Source organism: Marmota flaviventris, chromosome 11 (assembly GCF_047511675.1).
Source record: "Marmota flaviventris isolate mMarFla1 chromosome 11, mMarFla1.hap1, whole genome shotgun sequence".
NCBI classification, from domain to species: Eukaryota; Metazoa; Chordata; class Mammalia; order Rodentia; family Sciuridae; genus Marmota; species Marmota flaviventris.
The window spans coordinates 35,531,858-35,551,655 of NC_092508.1; the positions used below are offsets into that span (position 1 = coordinate 35,531,858).

Genomic DNA, 19,798 nt, shown 5'->3' on the forward strand with positions numbered 1-19,798 from the left:
TACAAAATGCTAGGCAAATGCTATACCATCAAGTTATACTCCCAACCCTACAGTGAATGTTTTATATTTCAGGCAGATCCCTATTTAGCTACTCAGTGAAGTATAAATGATAATTTAAAAAATTATCCATTTGAGTTTACTAGTATGAAATGATAATGTTTCTAACTCACACCTGAGCTGACTCTTAAGGATTTCACTTTAGCATTTCTGTTGTCAGGGATAGGTTTAGCCTGATAAAATGCACTGTAACAAGTTTTTAAAAGATTTATTAAAAGCAAAGAGTATTTTTCTTATCTCTTATTTTATATTTGTATTAAATTAAGAAGTTTGTTGTTGGTGTTTAATAATATTTTGAGATCATGTATTCTATACAAATGGGGATCCTTTTATTAAGCGTTAAGAAACTGTTATAAAATCTAAACAATTATTTGGAGTATAAAGTGTAAATCATTGTGGTTTATGCATGGTGTGTTAAGTGTTGCCTTTAGAATTTATTTTACTTAATATTTTGTGGATCCATTCATCATCATGAGCCACATACATGAAGACATTTCTTCATATGGCCACCAGAGAGCATTAGTAGAAAGGGTAAGGTAATTGAACTTTTTAGAAAAATACTTCACTGGGTCAGATTTTAAGGCTTAATTCCTTCCTTCTTTACTTCCTAAAATTTTTAAATGAATGCTGTTATTTTTCTTCGGGATGTTTAAGGATGAGAAATACTACTTACGGTCTCTTGGAGAAGACCCTAGAAAGGTAAGAAATGTAGACTTAAGGTTGGGCACAGTGGTATATACCTGTAATCCCAGTGACTTGGGAAACTGAAGCAAGTTCAAGGGCAGCATGGGCAACTTAGTGAGACCCTGTATTAAAAAATGAAAGGGAATAGGGATGTAGCCTAATGGTAAAGGGCCCCTGGGTTGAATTCCCAGTTTAGAAAAGAAAAAAAGAACTGTGGATTTAAAACAGTTGCTTAAAGCCTAAGTGATTATATGTGTTTTAACTTACAGTGTAATTTTTATAGTTATTGATTCACATATAACTTTTCTTACTCTATTCTTTTCTCAATGATTTGTGCCCCTAATTAAAATTATTGAAAATTGATTACTTAGTTCTTAGGTAGGACTATAGAATCTTAGTGTTTAAATAAGAAATACAATAAGAATAAGAAATATTATTATACAATAATAAATCCTTTCTATTGAATATTTTATAGATGGCCAGTCAACTAATAAAACACTAATCCAAAATAATTATAGAAATCCTGAATAATTCATTATATAAGCTTTGATGTATATTTGGAGTCAAATGTATAGAGCCACATTAGAGTAGATGACAATTGTATCAATCTTGCTTAAAGTAGAAAGAACCTTTCTATTAATGAAGTACATAGAGCTTAACAGTGTGATACTGTTAAATCTGCAATCTTATTTACACAGTCTGTTATTTCTTCATTAGTAAGATAATGTGTTAACAGATGTTCACATCACAATATTTTAAAACACTGAGCAAAGTTTTACCCTTTTCTTTCTTTTTTTAAATTTATTTCTTACATACATGACAATAGTGGAGTGCATTACATTCATGATTATCCATTCACAGTACAATTTTTTGTAACTCTGTATATAAAGTATGTTCACACCAAATTATGCCATTATACATGAGCGCTCTTATTTTTTTTTGCATACAATTCTTAATAAACCTTTATACTACCCTTTATCATATATCTGTTTATATATAAGGTATGTTGACACCAAATTCACATCTTCATACATGTATTTTGTATAATGATGACCCTCTTCCACCATCCTAGCTATTCCCCTTCTTCCTCCCATTCCCTCCCACTCCTTACCCTTTTCTTATTATGTAGTCTCATTAGTAGCCTTAGATAAAATATGCATTTTAAAATTCTTTCCAGAGGTTGTCTTTTTATCTAATATTTTGTTTTTATGTTTCTGTCAATACAGGATGTTGCAGATATCAGAAAGCAATTTCCTTTATTAGAAGGAGATATTAAGTTTCCAAACTTCTTCAAAGACGAACAGTTCTTTTCCAGTGTTTTTCGAATTAGTTCACCTGGATTACAGCTTTGGACCCACTATGATGTATGCTAACTATCTGAAAAATCTAAATCCACATAAATATAGCATTTACAGATTTAATATTCATAATTTTAACTTTTTAAGCTACCCTAAAGATCTTTGTGGTGTAATTTGCTTAAACATTGAGTTTTGAATAAGCAGTTTATAAGGCAGTGATGGGGGAGTGAATTATTTAGCTAATGGCAAAGTCTAGTTTTTCACATTTTATTTCTCTGTGGTCTTGTTTTTGATTCATCCTTATATATGTAAGTTTTATGAAGTGTATTGGGGTCTTCTGTTTTTATTTCTTAATGGGTGAAAGATGACCATCAAGTAAAGCACTGGAGGGGCAGACAGGTGTGTAAATGATACACATGAATCTTGCCATACAGTCACGTTATTCAGGAGACAGGCAGGAGCTTATGGTGAACTATTTCTAATTGTAAGAATTTGGGGGTATCTGAAGAGCTTAGTATTTATATCTTTGTCTACTGTATTTATAAGTCAGAAAGTAAGTTTAGGTGGTTTTTTTTTATTATTTAGTCTATGGTATTATAATTTTATTTGCTTAAATATACATATATGTATATATATTTATACATTTTTTTAAAATATTAAAATGCTAGTATGGTGTGTGATTTGGTGTCAGGAAGTGGAGAAACAAGAAGCTGAAGTAATACCTGACAGGTTTCCAAAGATAAAATAATTTTTTAAAAGGTTCTAAATCAAACTGCTATGTTTTATATGTATATTTTATAATTCATTTAAAGACCTCTTGGGAGGATTTTAGCATAGTCAGTAAATCTATAATTAAGTGAGACAGACATGAAACCTTAGCACATTGTTTTTTTTAAGATTTTACATGAATGACATGGTGAGAAAAATGATAGTGACTCATAACATTTTTAGCTATAAGTTCTATGACTTGAGAACATTTTAAAATTTTAAGTAGTTTTCCTTTTACCTCAACTTGTAAAAAAAATATATAAAGCTTTTCTTAAGAAATGCTAGTTATAATTATATGGTTAAGGTTTATATAAGTAAAGGGTTACTGCTAAAAGGAGAAATGCTTCAGTAGTAATGACGTGAATAATCATGAATATATCTTGCTCAGTGTATATCTTAATTCCTTAGCTGAGAATCATGTGGCTCTGCCTTTTAACATTTTTAACAGTCAGTACGAAGAAGGTATATTCTTGCATATATAGGAAACATTAAGATTACTCTATGAAAAAATGTATTAAGAAAATTTGCAGGGCCAAGGTTGTAGCTCAGTGGTAGAGCACTTGCCTAGCATGTGTGAGGCACTGAGTTCAATCCCCGACACCACATAGAAATAAACAAATAAAATAAAGGTATTGTGTTGATCTATAACTAAAAAAAAATTAAAAAGAAAATTTGCCAGATTATATTCCTGTGCAAATAATTTGATAAGGAAGATATCTATAATCATATTATTGTTAGACATGTATTAAGAGTTAGCAGTGGTTGTAACCGTACCCATTTTCCTAACACCTAATTTTTCTAAGGGCTTTTACTCTGTTCTCTAATATTGGTTGGTCTTAGAACATTCCTTGAAACTTAAATAAAGAAGTTATTAACTAAGCAGAGTATCAAGTACAATTTAACTATTTTCACAGTCAATTAATGGTTGGATAAGGGAAATTAGTTTCGTAATACTGGACTTCTGAATTTGCCAGTTCTTCCTATTTTAAGGTAATACTGTAGAAATACCTTCAATACAGGCATAGCTATATGTGGAATATGAGGATTTCCATTGTTAGATTAGAATATGAGTTTTAGGTAGTGTAAGTCAAGTCTTATAAAAGATTGGGGTTTAGTCTGGGTACAGTGGCACATACTTATATATTCCCAGCTACAGAGGCTAAGGCAGGAGGATTGCAGATTTGAGGCTAGCCTAGGTAAGGGCAACATAGTGAGACCCAATCTCAAAATAAGTAAATGAAAAAGAATTAAGGTTTGTAGTTAATTATGTGGAAAGTTGTTGGTTCTATTTATTTGAATTTTAGACACTGCTTACCAATAAGTTTTTATTGGTCTTCAGGTAATGGATAACTTTTTAGTACAAGTAACAGGAAAAAAGCGTGTTACACTATTCAGCCCTCGAGATGCCCAGTACTTATATCTATCAGGTATGTGTTTTTTAAAAGTTTTATATTTTTAATGTCTATTCAGTTACTCCTTTTGAGAAATCTCTATTCACATTGAGGGGGAAAAACATTTTGGGGCACTTCTTGCTATGATTTATTGTATTCTCCATTGTATATGTGTAATACATACAGGAGTAGTCTGCCAGAAGAATGAGATTTTCATATTCTTATCTTAATTGCATGGATATCAGTGTTCATAATTAAAGAACGGGTCATGGAAAACTGTCTTAGGTTTCAGGAGAATAGTCATGGCCCTCATGGTGTGAGTACAGTGATTGAACAGAAAAGAATTAATTTTCATATTTGTATTTGTAAAAATACTTTATCTAAAAATGCTAACTTTGTCCAATCTTTGTTTTCCTTTTTTTGAATTTTTCAGGTACTAAATCAGAAGTACTAAATATAGACAACCCAGACTTAGTTAAATATCCACTCTTTTCCAAGGCTAGAAGGTACGAGTGTACCCTTGAAGCTGGTGATATATTATTCATTCCTGGTAAGATTTCTAGACCTCAGTAATGTGCTGTTTATAAAATCTGCACTGTGACTCATACTCTATGTGATTATTTTTCTCTATGTGTGTGTATGTTTAAAGAATACCTCAGCAAACTCTTAGAAATTAATAGTCTTGTTTCTCAAAAGCAATCTATGTTGCCCATACAATTATATGTAGTATGTAATATTTGATGATAAATGACTATGTTACTGGTTTTTCTCTATTTACTATATTATACTTTTAATCATTAGAGTATACTGCTACCTATATATATATATATAAAATGTTACCTGTATAACAGCCTTGTGTAGGTCCCTCAGGAAGTACTCCAGAAAAAAACATTGTTGCCATAACAGATGTCAGCTTGCTTTGTTATTCCCCTGAAGACCTTCAGTGGGACAGGATGGGGAGATGGGAGGCAATGATCCTGATCCTGTGTAGATATAGGTGAAAGTATGTTTGTGTTTTGTTTTTTTCAAAAAAGTTTAAAAAGTAAAAAAAAAAAAAAAAAAAAAAAAAATTATTTTAAAAATAGAAAAAAGCTTGGAGGATAAAGATATAAAGAAAGAAAAATAGTTTTGCACAGCTGTATAATGTCCTTCATGTAATTGATCATCTATAAAAACTGGATGCATTGATTTCTCATTCTTATATTCATTGAGAATAACCATTACATCAATCTTAAAATCAGTTGTCTTTTCTAAAATTTGCATTTACATTTTTGATTTTTGTATCTTCAGAACATGGTTAAGGGACATGCACTTTTCTGTTATTCTACATATAGGTTTTTTAAAAAACAAAAAGTCCCCAAATATTAAACATTTGCATATATTTTGAAACAAAAGCAAAAGTCCCATCTTAGGATTTAAATTTAACAGAATGGTTAGTTTTTTTCTTTTAAGAAAGATTCTAGAAAAATTGAAGTGAAGATTAAAACTGAAGACTACTTCTGCATATCAAACTATGTTAATCTTTTCTTTTTCCTCAAGCACTCTCAGAATGAATTTGATTTCGAAAATTTAAATCTTTCTTTCTAAACCTTGCATAAGATTAAACATTGTTTGACATGATTAGTACTCCATCTTTGTTACATTGTTGTGTTGCTTTAGCATGCCTCTGGCACTTATATTTTGAAATTGTATAGACTCAATTGAAAACAAAGTAAACTTTTTAGTGAAAATAAAAAATTAATTAGGTATATAATATATTTTACCCATCGCCTCCACCATCAAAATATTTGCTGTAGTTTTGTGTACTAATTGTTGTAAAGGAGCTGAAATATAACATGATTATAATTGCATTAGAAATATAAAACTGAGGAAGCTACAATGAATGCAAATTTAAGCAAGTTAGAAAACCAAATTACAGCTTGAACATGAAGTCTTTGAGAACAAAAGTCTTGTACTGAATCAGAAAAGGTCATACTTCTCAAATAATTGAAATGTTCTGTATACCAAGAAAAAAAAAAAGTTTTTTATATAGTTGTATGACTCAGGAAGTGTAAACAAGTAACACAAAACATAACCCCAGACGAGAACTACAAAACAAATACAGCTTTATTATGTCCATCAAGTTATAAAGGAAAAATTGTTATTTCTAAAGATTTTTAAACTAAGGGTTTCGACACTTTAAATTGGTTTGGCAATTCATAAAAGTTAAAATGATTCTGTTAGAAGCTGGGAGTGTGCTAACGAAGGGATCTGGTTACAAGAATTATTTCTTACATTGGCTATATGCAATTCGTGATATTTCAGTGACATTTTGGTTTTTTTTTTTTTAACTGTAGGTTTTATTTTTAACTTGTTTTTTGAAACTTTCTCCAGCTTTATGGTTCCATAATGTAATTTCTGAAGAGTTTGGAGTGGGAGTGAATGTCTTTTGGAAGCACCTTCCATCTGAATGCTATGATAAAACAGACACCTATGGAAACAAAGATCCTAAAGCAGCATCAAGAGCTGCACAAATTTTAGACAGAGCCTTAAAAACACTGGCTGAATTACCAGAGGAATACAGGGACTTCTATGCACGGCGAATGGTCTTATACATTCAAGACAAAGCCTACAGCAAGAACTTTGAGTAAATAATAAAGTGAATGTGATGAATAATCTTTTAATAAAATTTAGTTCAGACATTGAGAAAGTATAACAAGTTATAAATTTTTAAAGATTCATTCTTTGTTAAAATAGGACAGATAAATCAGTCTCAGATTTACAGATTAACTAAATATGATGTGGGTCTTGGTATGGTTTCTACTTGATACAGATTGTTAAAAGAGTTTTAAAGAGTGCCATACTAGGACTACTCATTAGCTGTACGATGCAAATTATTGGGCTAGGGATATAGGTTGGTGATACACACATGCTTAGGGTCCTGGATTTGATCTTCAACACCAACAAACACACAAACAAAAAAAACCCCAAATAATTAAAAATCCAACTTAAAATGATTCCAGCAATAAGAAACTATATTGACTCTCATTACATGAAGTCTCTGATAGGTTTCAGTGTTTCCAATCCATTGATTTGGTAATGTCACCAAACTTTGGAGATTTTTTCCCCCTTTCTCTAGCCACAGCATTGGCAGTTATCCTAAGGCTGGCTACCCTTGTGGTCATGGGATGATTGCCAGTAGTTGGGGCCTTGTGTATCTTCATTTAAATGCAGCAGAAGAATCTGGCTGGATTCCAGTGGTTCTGTGTTAATATGGAAATTTGGTAGCAAATTTCCCAGAATTTGCTACCAAATCCTTGGGTCTTATTGATGTATAAAGTAGCTTAGATCTGCCCATCCCTGAGCTAGTCATTAGGCAAAGGATATAAAATAACCCTTAGGCTAGTCAGGTCTCCTGGAGCTGGGAATAGAATCGTTTTTGAGGCCTATGAGGTATGGATGGGGCAGAATGGATAATTTTTAAAACCAGGGTTCTGATAGGAAAGGAAAAACAGTGGACAACCATCTAAGTTTTCTACTACATTTGCATGTAATCAGAATCTTTTGAGGCATTTTTTTTGAACACTTATATGCCTAGGCTCCAACTATGTTATATGTTATATTCAGTACATTTGGGATTTAGTATAGTTATCTAATAGACCTTATAAGCTGTTTTGATGTATAATCAGGACTGAGAATCATTGGACTATAGTGATTTGTATTATTAGTTTTGTGATTTATCCAAAACAAATGTTTAATTGATCCTGGTTTTGATCCTGATATGTCAAATCAGCCTCCTTTTAAAATTTTTTTATATAGAAAATAAATCAGTTTTAGTTTATATGTATGGCTAAATATCAACCTAATTAAAGTTTCTCCTACTAAATACATTTTTACCTAGTCTTTTTCTAAATAAATGTTTGTTTGTTTGTTTTCAATGAAAGATCCTAATGTTGTCTTTGAAGACAATGGGCCATTGTGTGTCTTCTATGCTATTCTTTGTTTTGTACCTAGCCATTATGTTGCAATGTCACTGGAACAAGACCAAGTATATTTATTGAACACAAATGTGCCCATCCAAAGCAATCTCTGTGAGTACATCATTTTTGGTGCATTTTAATTAATTTTCTCTATTGAAGATAATCCATTCACTCATGTTTTATGCTGGAGTAGTTTCAGGCATAAAATGCGAATCACAATAAACAAGAAAGGAAAAGTTCTGATTTTCCTAGGCATCTTTTGAAAAACTTACTGAATTAACTAAGATCAACAAAGGTGATAAAAAGTCTCTCAGAAAGGAACTGTTTTAATATACTAGCCAAATCTAATTACCAGATTTTGTCTTTATTTCTAAAACTAAGCAAGGAACTTCTTCAGTGATTCCTGTTGTTTCAGGAAGAAGAAAGACAAAATTCTCTTAGTTTTGTACAGTATTTATAGTCTGCTTTTAATAAACTTTCCTCTTTTTTGAATTTCCCTTTTCTTAACCAATATGAGAATCAGTGCAAAGTATAAATGTGGCAGTAAACCAGTTACAGTTGGCTTACTGAATATTCATTTTATTTTGTTTTGGTTAGTGGGGAAGAAAACTGGGTGAAGTTAAATAACCTCTGAAGATTATTTTCCTCATCTTTAAAATAGAACTAATGCTTCATAAGTTTCTACAAAAAAATATGAGGAGATAGTTAAGAGCAGAAACAGTTGATGGCTAGTGCTAGCTATTCTATTTAATTTTCTTGCTAAGAGGTGTGAGGTAGCTCCTTTTGTAGTATTACATTTGGAAGGCTAGAGATAAACCCTCTGGGAAGTTTTAAAATTATCTCTAAGGTTGTATTTTTTGTTAGGGTCTGTTCATTTTAAAATTGAGATATTTTAATCTTTTTTGCCTTTGGGGTTAAGGCCAAATGAATGAAATATTTCTCAGTATATGTTAAGGATAACCTCACAGGGATTCTAATCAACCCAGATTGTATAAATGCTTGTCCAGATCCACACAGCTGTGATAGAAGATGGGATTAATTTCAGTGGTAGTGACCATATTCTCTCTTCTTAATGTGTAGCATATCTCAAATACTTCTGAATGGATTGGATAGCTTTTCTTTGGCTAGTTTGGGAGCTGGACCTGATGTACAAAGGAATTTTCTTCTCAACAAACCTTCATATATACAAGGATTCAAAATAAAACTAATAAGCAGGCAGACAGCAGAATATAATACAAAAAATGGAACAGTGCAGCTGAAGAATAAAGCAAAGGTATATGTACTGGTGTGGAATTTTCCCAATGTAACGTCATACAAAAGGTGTCAAAATATGCTGCCATTTGTGTAAAATAAGGTGCTGTATGTAAATATTTATATAGGCATGAATTAGCTCTGCAAGACTTTACAAGAAACTAGTGATAGTGGTTGCCTCTGAGAAGAGGCTGAAGAGCCAGTGGCAAGACTGGCAGTTTTGTATTACTTGAATTTTTGTTCATATCATCCTTTCAAAATACATTTTTAAAGCATTATGTATGAAGTGTAATTATTAAATTTTCAAGAACATTAACGATATTTTTCTTGGAACATGAGTACATTTGAATTCTACTTACTCAGTAATTAATTTCAAACATCTTTCATGAGGTATCAAAACAAAACCAACAATGCTTAATTTGTATCTTCATCCTTCTCAAATAGCTACATGAACCTAAGTTCTTAAGAACCTAGTAACAAGGTTTTTCTCTCACCTATAAAAAGTTTTAACAGATATCCAAGATGAATGAATCAGAGTTTAATAACAACAAAGAAAAAAATATTGGAAGTCAGAAAGCAGGTCTGGATAGAATTGGAACTGTGCTGCATGCGTCCTTCCTCTGGTGCTAACAGATATGGTCAGAAGGAACTAACACAGATAAGCAGTCAGGCATACATCTCTAGTGTTGCGTGTCTAGTTTCGAGCATACATGCCATGAGTGCTGGGGCGTCTTAAATATATCCATAAGTGGAAACTAAAATGACCTCCCTAAGGAACTGCCTATTATGCTGGGCCTCTCTGCCCTTGTATAGAGCAACTAGACTTAGAAATTAAGCTATTTGTATCTCATCCTCTAAGGCATGTTTTTCTTAAAGACCCTCAAATGAAAATAAAACACACTAGCTTATGACTACTACCTTTTGTTCTATATTTCTCTCTTTATATCCATTCTAGATTTCATCTATTACATATTTCCATAGTAACACACTGGGACTTTGTGCTATATCCTTATGGTCTAGACTCTGTTTGCTCTTGGTGGATGCCCAGACATTGGTGCATGAATGAAATGAGAACTGGATCATACTACATAAATTCTAAGAAACTCTGAAGGAGCTAAAATACAGATACCTGAAATGATGAGCAAAGAAAAGGAAGAACTTAAAAGAGACTTAGTGCTCTAAAAAATGCAACAGAAAAAAAAATGGATAGAATGCAAATTTTTATGGAGTAATTTAAAAAGGAGAATGGTTCTGTTTTTACAGAAAAGATTTTTCAGAGTTGCTCACTCAAAAAATCATGGAGGTTAATGAAAGCATATATAGAAACCAAAACTGGCAAGATAGAGATAAAGCTTCCATTCATTCAAATGATATGAAGTTTTAACAATGTTGACAACATAAAGCCCATCAAAACACACTTCTGTAGATTATTAATTTTAATACAATTATACATTCATGCTGTGGTGGTAACAACTTTCACATTATTTGTAGGACTACTTTTCTCAATTGACTCTTTCATCACAAAGGCACAATCCAAAAGGATATACTAACATTTACAATAACAGTTCTAAATGTGGAGAAAGGACCAATCTAAAGGGTCAAACAAATGTTTGTATATGGATCACCTAGAATATATTTCACTTCTGAAAATATTTTTACTTTTCAATATTGTCTCACTTTGATGTGATAGCAGTTTTAGGTACCCAGTGGGTCATTCTTAATATCTCCTCCATTTGATATAATAACAATTATAATTAAGCATTCATGTGACTGGATAGCTGAATTCAGATTCAAATATTTCATATTTTTAAAATGAATTTGTCTATTAAAAGTCCTATTTTTCCAGTTTAGTTAAGCCTGTGAAAAGAAAAGCCTTTTCTTTGTCCCTTCTTAGCTCATTTCAGTAACTCGGCTATTTTATTAGATACAAGTGAATTTAACAAAAGAATTATTAAATTGAAAAAAGCCACCCAATCATGGTGCTTTAAGGCAGGTAACACATAAAATATTAGAATCTATTCAACTTGTTTCTGTAATAGAAATTTTTGGTCTGGAAAGAAGGTATTTTAAAAATTTAGATACTACTCTTGTACAGTTAATAGAATTATGTTTGTTTTAAAGTATCTGGTTAAGAATCCTTTCTCATGAGTCTCTATTTGGAATGTATTTACAGAGTAATTAAGATGTAATTCTGGGAAGAAATCAATAAATAAACATTTTTGCCTTATATTGTTTAATAAATTTAGGTCCTCTGGGTCATTAAGATAGTCATCTTTTGCATTTTACTTTTTTCAGTCCTAAAGCAGCATGTTACTTCCCTGCTTAGTTATTTCATGACCTGCAAAAGCATTATTAATAAACTATAAAAAAGTGACTGGTCAGCTTTTATAATCACACAGCCATATTCCAATGTTGGTTAAAATTCATTAGATCTTGGTTTCTCAAAATGTATTTATCTAGGTCAAGAAAAACGGGCAGAAGGAAATTTCACCCAAATTATGTAGTAGTGTTAAGCAAATTCAGTTTTTGAGCCAAAATTAAATCATTTGTGTCTTCAAACTTTCCCTTGTAATTTTTCTTATAGCAGTGTAATTTTGCATTTTGGCCAAAGAGAGCTATTTTCTTTTGGCAGACAAAATCATGTTTCTGGAGAAACACTGATTTAGATCTATGGAATCTGTTTCCTTTTCAATAGAGCAGCTGATAGAGTATTATATATTTATTTTACCTAAGTTGATCTCTTTCAAAATACTAATATAATGAAAATTTGAAATCTACTCTGTAGTATATTTTTATCAAATATATATATATATATAATTATATTCAATTTAAACCAATTTTCAAAAACAACTGTATTTTGGCCAATATTTAAGAAAGCCCAAAACAGTCAATTAAAAACTGTCAATTAAAAATTAAGCCACAGTGCATAAGTGTAAAGCTTAAAAAATCAGCTTTATGCTATTACACATTCTTGGAGAACTGGAAATATATTTGACTCTCAAGAAAAAAAAAACTTGTTGTACATTAAGAATGAATTCATAAGTTTATAAAACGTAAGAGGCAGGATTGTTACTCCAAAATGATGGAAAACATCAGGGTGCTTTTGCTTTGTCTGAAGAGAAATGAAGTGCTTCCACTCAAGTTTTCAGTGCCAAAATAGCTAACTGCTGTTATAATGTCACCAAATTTAGTTTGAAACATTACTCAAAGAATCAACTATTTCCAACAGCAATTTTAGTTGTCATTAACCTTCATTTTTAAGGGTCCTATATTTTCTCATAGAATTATCACAAACCACCTTTTTAGATTTCAAATTAACTAATCTAACCCAATCCAAATTAAAAACTGTTCACAATCACAAGCAAGGAATACTATTGCATATTACACCCATATTTTAGGAATGTGTGCTTCTCCCTAACCCCCAGACTGACAATGCATTTATGAATTGCATCTTACATGTCATTATCTGAATTTACAGCACTCAAAGTGCATATGCTTTTCCTCTAAACAAGTACATTAATATTCTTGTAGTCTCAAAATACCTCATGAACCCTGAAGTGATTCTCTATAGAAGGAGCTTCCTTTGTAAAATGAATTTGACTAGTCACCTGCATACCAAAATCCTCAAGTATCTGAACAAATTTCTTATGCTCCTTTCCAATCCAAGATCTCATTGGATCACGTACTTGGTAAGGTGTTACGTGGGTATGAACAATAATCCCTGTTTGTGCAAATTCTTTCAAGACTTCTGGATATGTAACCCATGTATTGCTTCCTCCAGAATGACCACCATCCAGCCAATACATCGTTCTTATGCTTTTGATGAAACCATCTATGTTCTTGTCTTTCTTGGCTTCTTTCAATTCAAAAAGCAACTGATTCAAAACAACACAACCTTTACTGAATCCAATCAAAGTAAAAGATGCACCATTTAGTGATGGTGGATTAAAACTCGGGGCAGACTCATCAGATTTTTCACAGGTCCTCTCTTTTTCTCCCTGGCAACCATTACTAGTAGTAGGAGAAGAATTAGATCTACAGTTAGATGTTTTGGAGTCCTTATTCCAAACATTGCCATTCTTCGATAGCAAACCATTCTGACTTAAGTTAAAAGCATTAACCAATAACATATAAAGGTGCTTAAAAGCTCCAAAGTCAGTACTGTGTTCTGGGGCACCAAACATGTTGCTTTTCACAAAATTGTCATAGCAGCTGAATTTGTGCAAATGCATTCGGGAACACTTTATCACCCAAATATAACTATTGGGGAACCGGTGGGCTAAAATGGTGGCAACGTTTTCTAGACTCCAGTTTTCCCACTGGTAATTCTCAGGATGACGAGTCATAATTTCATGGTAATTCTGAAAAGTAAGAAAGATGAAATAAGCATTAAATATATATTGACATAAAATTATTTCCACAAAATAGTTTCCCATCTTTGTGGAGGAAATCAAGAGGTTACAATGACCTATGGCTAATGTTCTAGAAATGAAAACAATTTGTCTTTACTTTTCTGATTATAAGATTTTGAAAAAAATAAGTCTCAAATCTATTTAAGAGAAAGGGTAATTGAATAGTAATTTTAAAAAATAACTGAGAAGGATATGTTTACTACATTTTATTTAGTATACATATGATCCAATTTCCTAATAAATGAACTGAAAATATAAATTTGGTTCATTACACAGACTTTTTGTATGTGAATACCCAAATTTAAATGAACTGAAACTACAATTAAGAGTTTAGTTTCTTTTCAATTTCAAGTGGTTAATAGCCACAAGTGATTAGAAAGGGGTAAATGCTAATACTAAGTGGCTAGTGGCTATCATACTGGACAAGACATATTAAATGGTGGTAAGTGCAACAGAAATGAAAGTAGAGGAATAGGAGGGTAGAAAATCAATATTTAACACAGAATGATCAGGAGCTGCTTCTCCAATAAGATGACTGTTAAGAAAGAATTGAGGGAATGTGCCCCATGCATAGTTCAGGCAGAGGGAAGTACAGCTGCAAAAGGCCATCTGGTAAAGACATGTGGGATAAAAGCAAGACAAAGCCATGAGGCCATTGTGGCTCTAGTAAACAGGAGCAAAAGTGATCACAAGGAAGGCACAAAGATGTGAGGACTTGGCATCTGCTCTGAAAGGTTTTGGAGCAGTGGACTGATTCAGTCTATATTTTGAAAGGATTACTCTGCCTCCTCTGTGTAAAGGGGCAAGAGTTGAAGGAGGGAGACAGAGAATCCCCATGAGAAGGTGGTTTGAAATAGAGTGGTAGTAGATACAGAGGTGCTGAGAAATGTTCAGACTGTGAATTATTTTAAAAGTGGAATCAATAGGATTTGCTAAGGGACTGAATATACAATTTATGGGAAAGAAATAAGATAAATAGTACTGCAATGCTACCATTTTTGTTTTCTAAAAAAATGCAAAAAACATCTCTGGAAGGACAGAGATTTAAAAGTAAGAGTGGTAGCCCTGGGGAAGAGAAATGGGAGACTAGAGGGACCCTCCATCCGTACCCATCCTTAATGCTAATGTTTATCTGCATTAATATTTTAAAAATCTTTGCTACTATGATAAAAATGATGTCTTAGTTTTGATTAAATTTGCATGTTTTGATTCCTAATTGGGGTTTTGTTTATTAGCAATTTTCATTTGTTAATTCTCTATTCATGTCCTTTGATACTTTTCCCACTGGTATGCTCAACTCCTTCATAATAGTTTTATTCCATTAATATCAGTAGTTTTCCATATATATATGTGTGTGTGTGTATATATATATATATTTTTTTTTCCATTAAAAAGAATTTACTGAAGAATATTCCATTGTGTATGTATACCCCATTTTCTTTATCCATTCATCTACTGAAGGGCATGTAGGTTGGTTCCACAGTTTAGCTATTGTGAATTGAGCTGCTATAAACATTGATGTGGCTTCGTCACTGCAGTATGTTGTTTTTAAGTCCTTTGGATATAGACTGAGGAGTGGGATAGCCTGGTCAAATGGTGGTTCCATTCCCAGTTTTCTAAGGAATCTTCCATATATATTTTAAAAATTTATTCTCAGAAGATTGTATCATTTGACTTTTCTATGAATTTTGCTCTTACCTTCTGTATATTCATATTTATGATATACACAATTATCATAAAATCATAGGCATTTAGATCTGGAAAGGCTTATCTAAATTCTTTTTATAGTTAAGGAATCTGATGTCCTAGGAACTATACAGTTACTATATTTATTACATATTTATTTAATGAACCAAAATGAACCCAGATTTTATGACTGTCACTTTAGATTCTACCACATAGAAGGTACTATAAATTGAAATGGTGTCTCCCTGGATTAGCCCCAGGTTATATGATTAGAAAGGGGTAAATGCTAATACTAAGGAACTATGTGTACTAAAATGAAAAGAATGGGATTGTTACTGTCAAACCCCAGATCTAAGAACAATGGATAAGTTCTTCCATATTCTGAAAAGAGGCACCAGGCATTCCTATAGGACTTGCTAACAGACAGCCAAAATTGCTTCTGCAGCCCAGGCTATTACCTATTGCCAACCTGCATACAGAGAAGGGCTTTCTTTGGAGAGGATATTCATCCTAGTTGGGAATGTGATGCACTTACTATCCTTGTAGGAGTAAACCATGAAGGCCATGCTTCTCCTCATCCCCAGTGAGGCAGGCAACGAGAGAACCTCTGGATATAGACTGAGGAGTGGGATAGCCTGGTCAAATGGTGGTTGCATTCCCAGTTTTCTAAGGAATCTTCCATATATATTTTAAAAATTTATTCTCAGAAGATTGTATCATTTGACTTTTCTATGAATTTTGCTCTTACCTTCTGTATATTCAGATTTATGATATACACAATTATCACAAAATCATAGGCACTTTGCTACTATGATAAAAATAATGTCTGGGAGATCTCTGGGAGAGATTAAGAGGTGCTTACTCCAGTTAGATGCTTGCTGACTTGCAAAGACTTACAGAACCACCACATCACTGCCATTGAATTAAGAGTTAAAGGATTTTCTGAAAAACTTGAACATGTCTCTGAGAGTCCAGAAACCTTCATAAAGATTTAAACTGGGTGGTCTACCCTTACAGCAGAGTGAGGAGAACTACCTTAAGGTATAAGCTACAATTCCATCAAAAATGCATCAAGAGAGCATTTTTGCTGGCATAAAGTGCACATCCCAAGTAAGCAAGCTAGAGTGACCAGAACAGGATCCAACCTAAAAGGGCTGCCTGATAGAGCACAGAAAGCCCCAGGGTACATGGCTAGGGCACACTGCTTAGGACATGGACATCTACATATCCTACTCTTTAGCAAAGCAAAATTTTTAAAGTTAAAATTGGAATTTATCCAGTTATGAAAGGATTAACAAGTCATATATCCATACATAGTAATAGTCTGGATTTGTAGATGGATTAGAAAATGAGGTATGAAAGAAAGATCTAAAGGATGACTTGAGCAACTGAAAAGGTAATTTCCAACTAGAATAAGGAAGATTGTACTGAGGTAAATATCCAGTGATTTTAGTTTGAGATATCTATTAAATACCCAAAAGGAAATAACTGCATGCAATTGGCAAGCTTAAAGTTCAGGAATATGTTTAGGCCAGATACACAAATGTCAAGGGTTGTCTTGGTGTAGGTGATAAGTAAGAACACAAGACTGAGAGATCACTAGGGGAGTGAAGATAGAGGAAAAAGTACAAGAATGAAACACTAGGGTATTCAAATAATTTAAAAAGTGCCCAGAAGGATGAGAAGGGACTGGAACTTATTAGGTAATAACATATTTAATCTCCATTAACTCTATAAACTATTACTCTCATTTTATAGCTGAAGTAGCTGAAATATTGAGAGATTTAAGAATTGCCAGAGATTTCATAGCTAAAATATAGAGAATTTGGGTTCAAATCTAGGCAATTTGACCTCAAAGCCTATTTCTCTTCTAGAAGACCTAATGTTTGTAGAATACTCCATGCAATGCACAAACTAAGTGTATCACTATACAAAAATCTAATGGAATCTGAGACTACATAAAGAAAAGATGTTCAGATGAAACTACCTGTAGAACTCTTTAAAACTCATCTGAAGACTTATATTCTCTCTGGTACCCTTTAAAAACAAGAAATGCTTAATAAACATTAATTATCATTCCCATTATCATCATTGCTATAGGCATGCCTGCAGTAGCTGGTCACAAATCTCTGGAAATCAGTGTCAGAAATACCAAATGCTGTTTTCCCAACCAGACTACAAAGGAATCAAATTGTAAATTTTCTCATAAATCTAAATACTAGTTTTTCATAGGCCAGATACACAAATGTCAAGGGTTGTCTTGGTGTAGGTAATAAGTAAGAACACAAGACTGAGAGATCATTAGGGGAGTGAAGATAGAGGAGAAAATACAATGTATGCAACTGGCAAGCCTAAAGTTCAGGAATATGTTTAGTCAACCAAACGAGTCCCTTATTTTGAGGGCAAGGGAAAACACTACATATATTTTACCGTTATTTGACTCATGGGTGGAAGTTAAATATATTGTGTTAAAGCATCAATTTCAAAAACAAGAATATTGTTTCATGGCATAAAAAACCCATCTAGCTATATTTTAGCTTTACCTGTCTACTAGTGCTAACAGAACTTTATGTGATGATAGAAAGTTTCATATTCTATGGAAATAGTGCCTATCTGCACTGTCCAATACAGTACACACCTGCCACCTCTAGTAACTGAGCACTTGCAGTGCATCTAGGATGACTGACAAACTGGATTTTTACTTAATAATTTTACTTAATTACAGCTAATGTGTTAGACAGTGCAGTTCTGGATTAACACCCAGCTTCCAAGACAGCATAACCATGAATATTTGCCTGCAGCTATCGAAGTAATAATAAAGACAAGCCTGCAGCTATAAAATTAATAATAAACATAAAAAACAAAAAGAAAATTTAGGTGAACATCAAAATATGGACATACTTAGCAATTACTGTCCCTTTTCTTCCACCATCATCCAACATTTTTAGGATTATTGTGTCATGCCTTTGTAATGGGTTTTTTGTTTGCCTGTTTTAAAATTGCCATCAGCGTTTCCTAAACACTATGTTCTGGTGCTGAGTTAATCTAAAAGCCATCTCTCTGTCCCCTGCCTAACACACATACACACTCACACACCACAGTGTCTTCTAAGAAACCAAGTTAAAAATGAGCATACATTACACGTCTCATTCCCTGTACATCTCAAATTCCACCCTGTGATGCCTGGATTGACAGCTGGCTCTTTAGCAATGGTCCCTCCAAGGACAATTCCCCCTGGGTTTCCATGGGAAAGGGGTCAGGGGTGTAGAAGGGACGATTTGGGATTTCATGAAATAACGGAAGCATGAGCCCAACTGTGGGTGTGTTCAGGAAGGGAAGAAACCGGGCAACAGCCACAAGAGAACCCAGTGAATCCATAGGGGGAAACAAGTGCCTAGGCCCCAATTACCTGTACATCCCCGGGAAAATAGAGGACGTGATGCTGGGGCGGCGGTTGCGGTTCCTCCTTTGCCGGGTCCCTAGGGAGGTCCTGCCGTTCTGATCCCTCTCTCACTGCCGCCAGCAGGAGCAACTCGTTAGTGCGCTGCGGGTCGGCTCCTGGCACAGTGGACAACTGCAGGCACTGCTGGCGGCGTCCCTCGACCGCGGAGGAGCATCGTGCACCACTGCTGCCGCCCGGGTTCATGGTTCTGGCCTGCAGGCAGGACAAGGCGTCTCCGATTCCGAGCTGCGGCAGCAGGAGGAGCAGCGGCGGGGACCGCAGGAACCTGAACCCCCACATGGGTCGCCGCCACTAGAGCGGTTCCGAGGTGGGGGTGATCTGGGGGCGGGACTTCGGCAAACAGCCCAACGGCCAGCGGGAGTGGCCCAGGAGGTAGCCGGCGCCGGACGACAATGACGTCAGGGGCTGATATCAGCGCGCAGCGTGCGTAAGGAAAGGAGGGGTGTGCGCGAACCTGAGCTCGAGTTCTGGAGGGGGGTGATGGCAGGGCGGGGCCGGAGGGGGAACGTTTGTGATTGGTGAAGTGAGTCGCAACCGGGAAGTTCGAATGGAAGACTGGGAAAGAGCCTGAGAAGAGTGAAGGCGCGAGAAAAGAACCAAGCGCCCTAAGCCAGAGTGGGCGGCAGTTATGGCGCCTGCGCAACAGCTGGGTGGGCCTTTTAATCCGGTAGTACGTAAAGTTTTGAGTACAGCGTGCTTCCCGTTTCAATAGGTTCACTATTCAGGTGAGATTTATCTAGTCGTTCGAACCTTAAGAGGAAAGCAGCCCAAAGGCATAAGTAGAGTAATTCAGCCGCGAGAAGAGAAAAAAGTGAAAGTCTTTTTCGTG

General features: G+C 34.1%; 2 protein-coding genes across 4 annotated transcripts in view; one reads left to right on the plus strand and one right to left on the minus strand.

Moving 5' to 3' along the window:
* Tyw5 (tRNA-yW synthesizing protein 5) overlaps nucleotides 1–9,686 on the plus strand; it is a 20,878-nt gene extending 11,192 nt beyond the window's left edge. For 2 of the 3 annotated variants that reach the window (XM_027925009.3, XM_071618951.1), the window contains exons 4-8: nucleotides 712–756; nucleotides 1,968–2,105; nucleotides 4,147–4,234; nucleotides 4,632–4,748; nucleotides 6,572–9,686. In XM_027925009.3, coding sequence (XP_027780810.1) covers nucleotides 712–756; nucleotides 1,968–2,105; nucleotides 4,147–4,234; nucleotides 4,632–4,748; nucleotides 6,572–6,828 — 645 coding nt within the window. In that variant the 3' untranslated portion in view covers nucleotides 6,829–9,686. The remainder of the gene's footprint in view (nucleotides 1–711; nucleotides 757–1,967; nucleotides 2,106–4,146; nucleotides 4,235–4,631; nucleotides 4,749–6,571) is intronic. The other variant, XM_071618950.1, reaches the window with a different exon arrangement.
* Nucleotides 9,687–10,615: 929 nt separating this feature from the next.
* Nucleotides 10,616–19,329, minus strand: C11H2orf69 (chromosome 11 C2orf69 homolog). Its single transcript, XM_027925032.2, has 2 exons — nucleotides 18,916–19,329; nucleotides 10,616–13,769 (listed from the first exon to the last, which is right to left on the minus strand). The coding sequence occupies exons 1-2, from the start codon at nucleotides 19,246–19,248 to the stop codon at nucleotides 12,942–12,944; spliced, it is 1,161 nt and encodes a 386-aa protein (XP_027780833.2). The 5' UTR covers nucleotides 19,249–19,329; the 3' UTR covers nucleotides 10,616–12,941.
* Nucleotides 19,330–19,798: the final 469 nt, after the last annotated feature.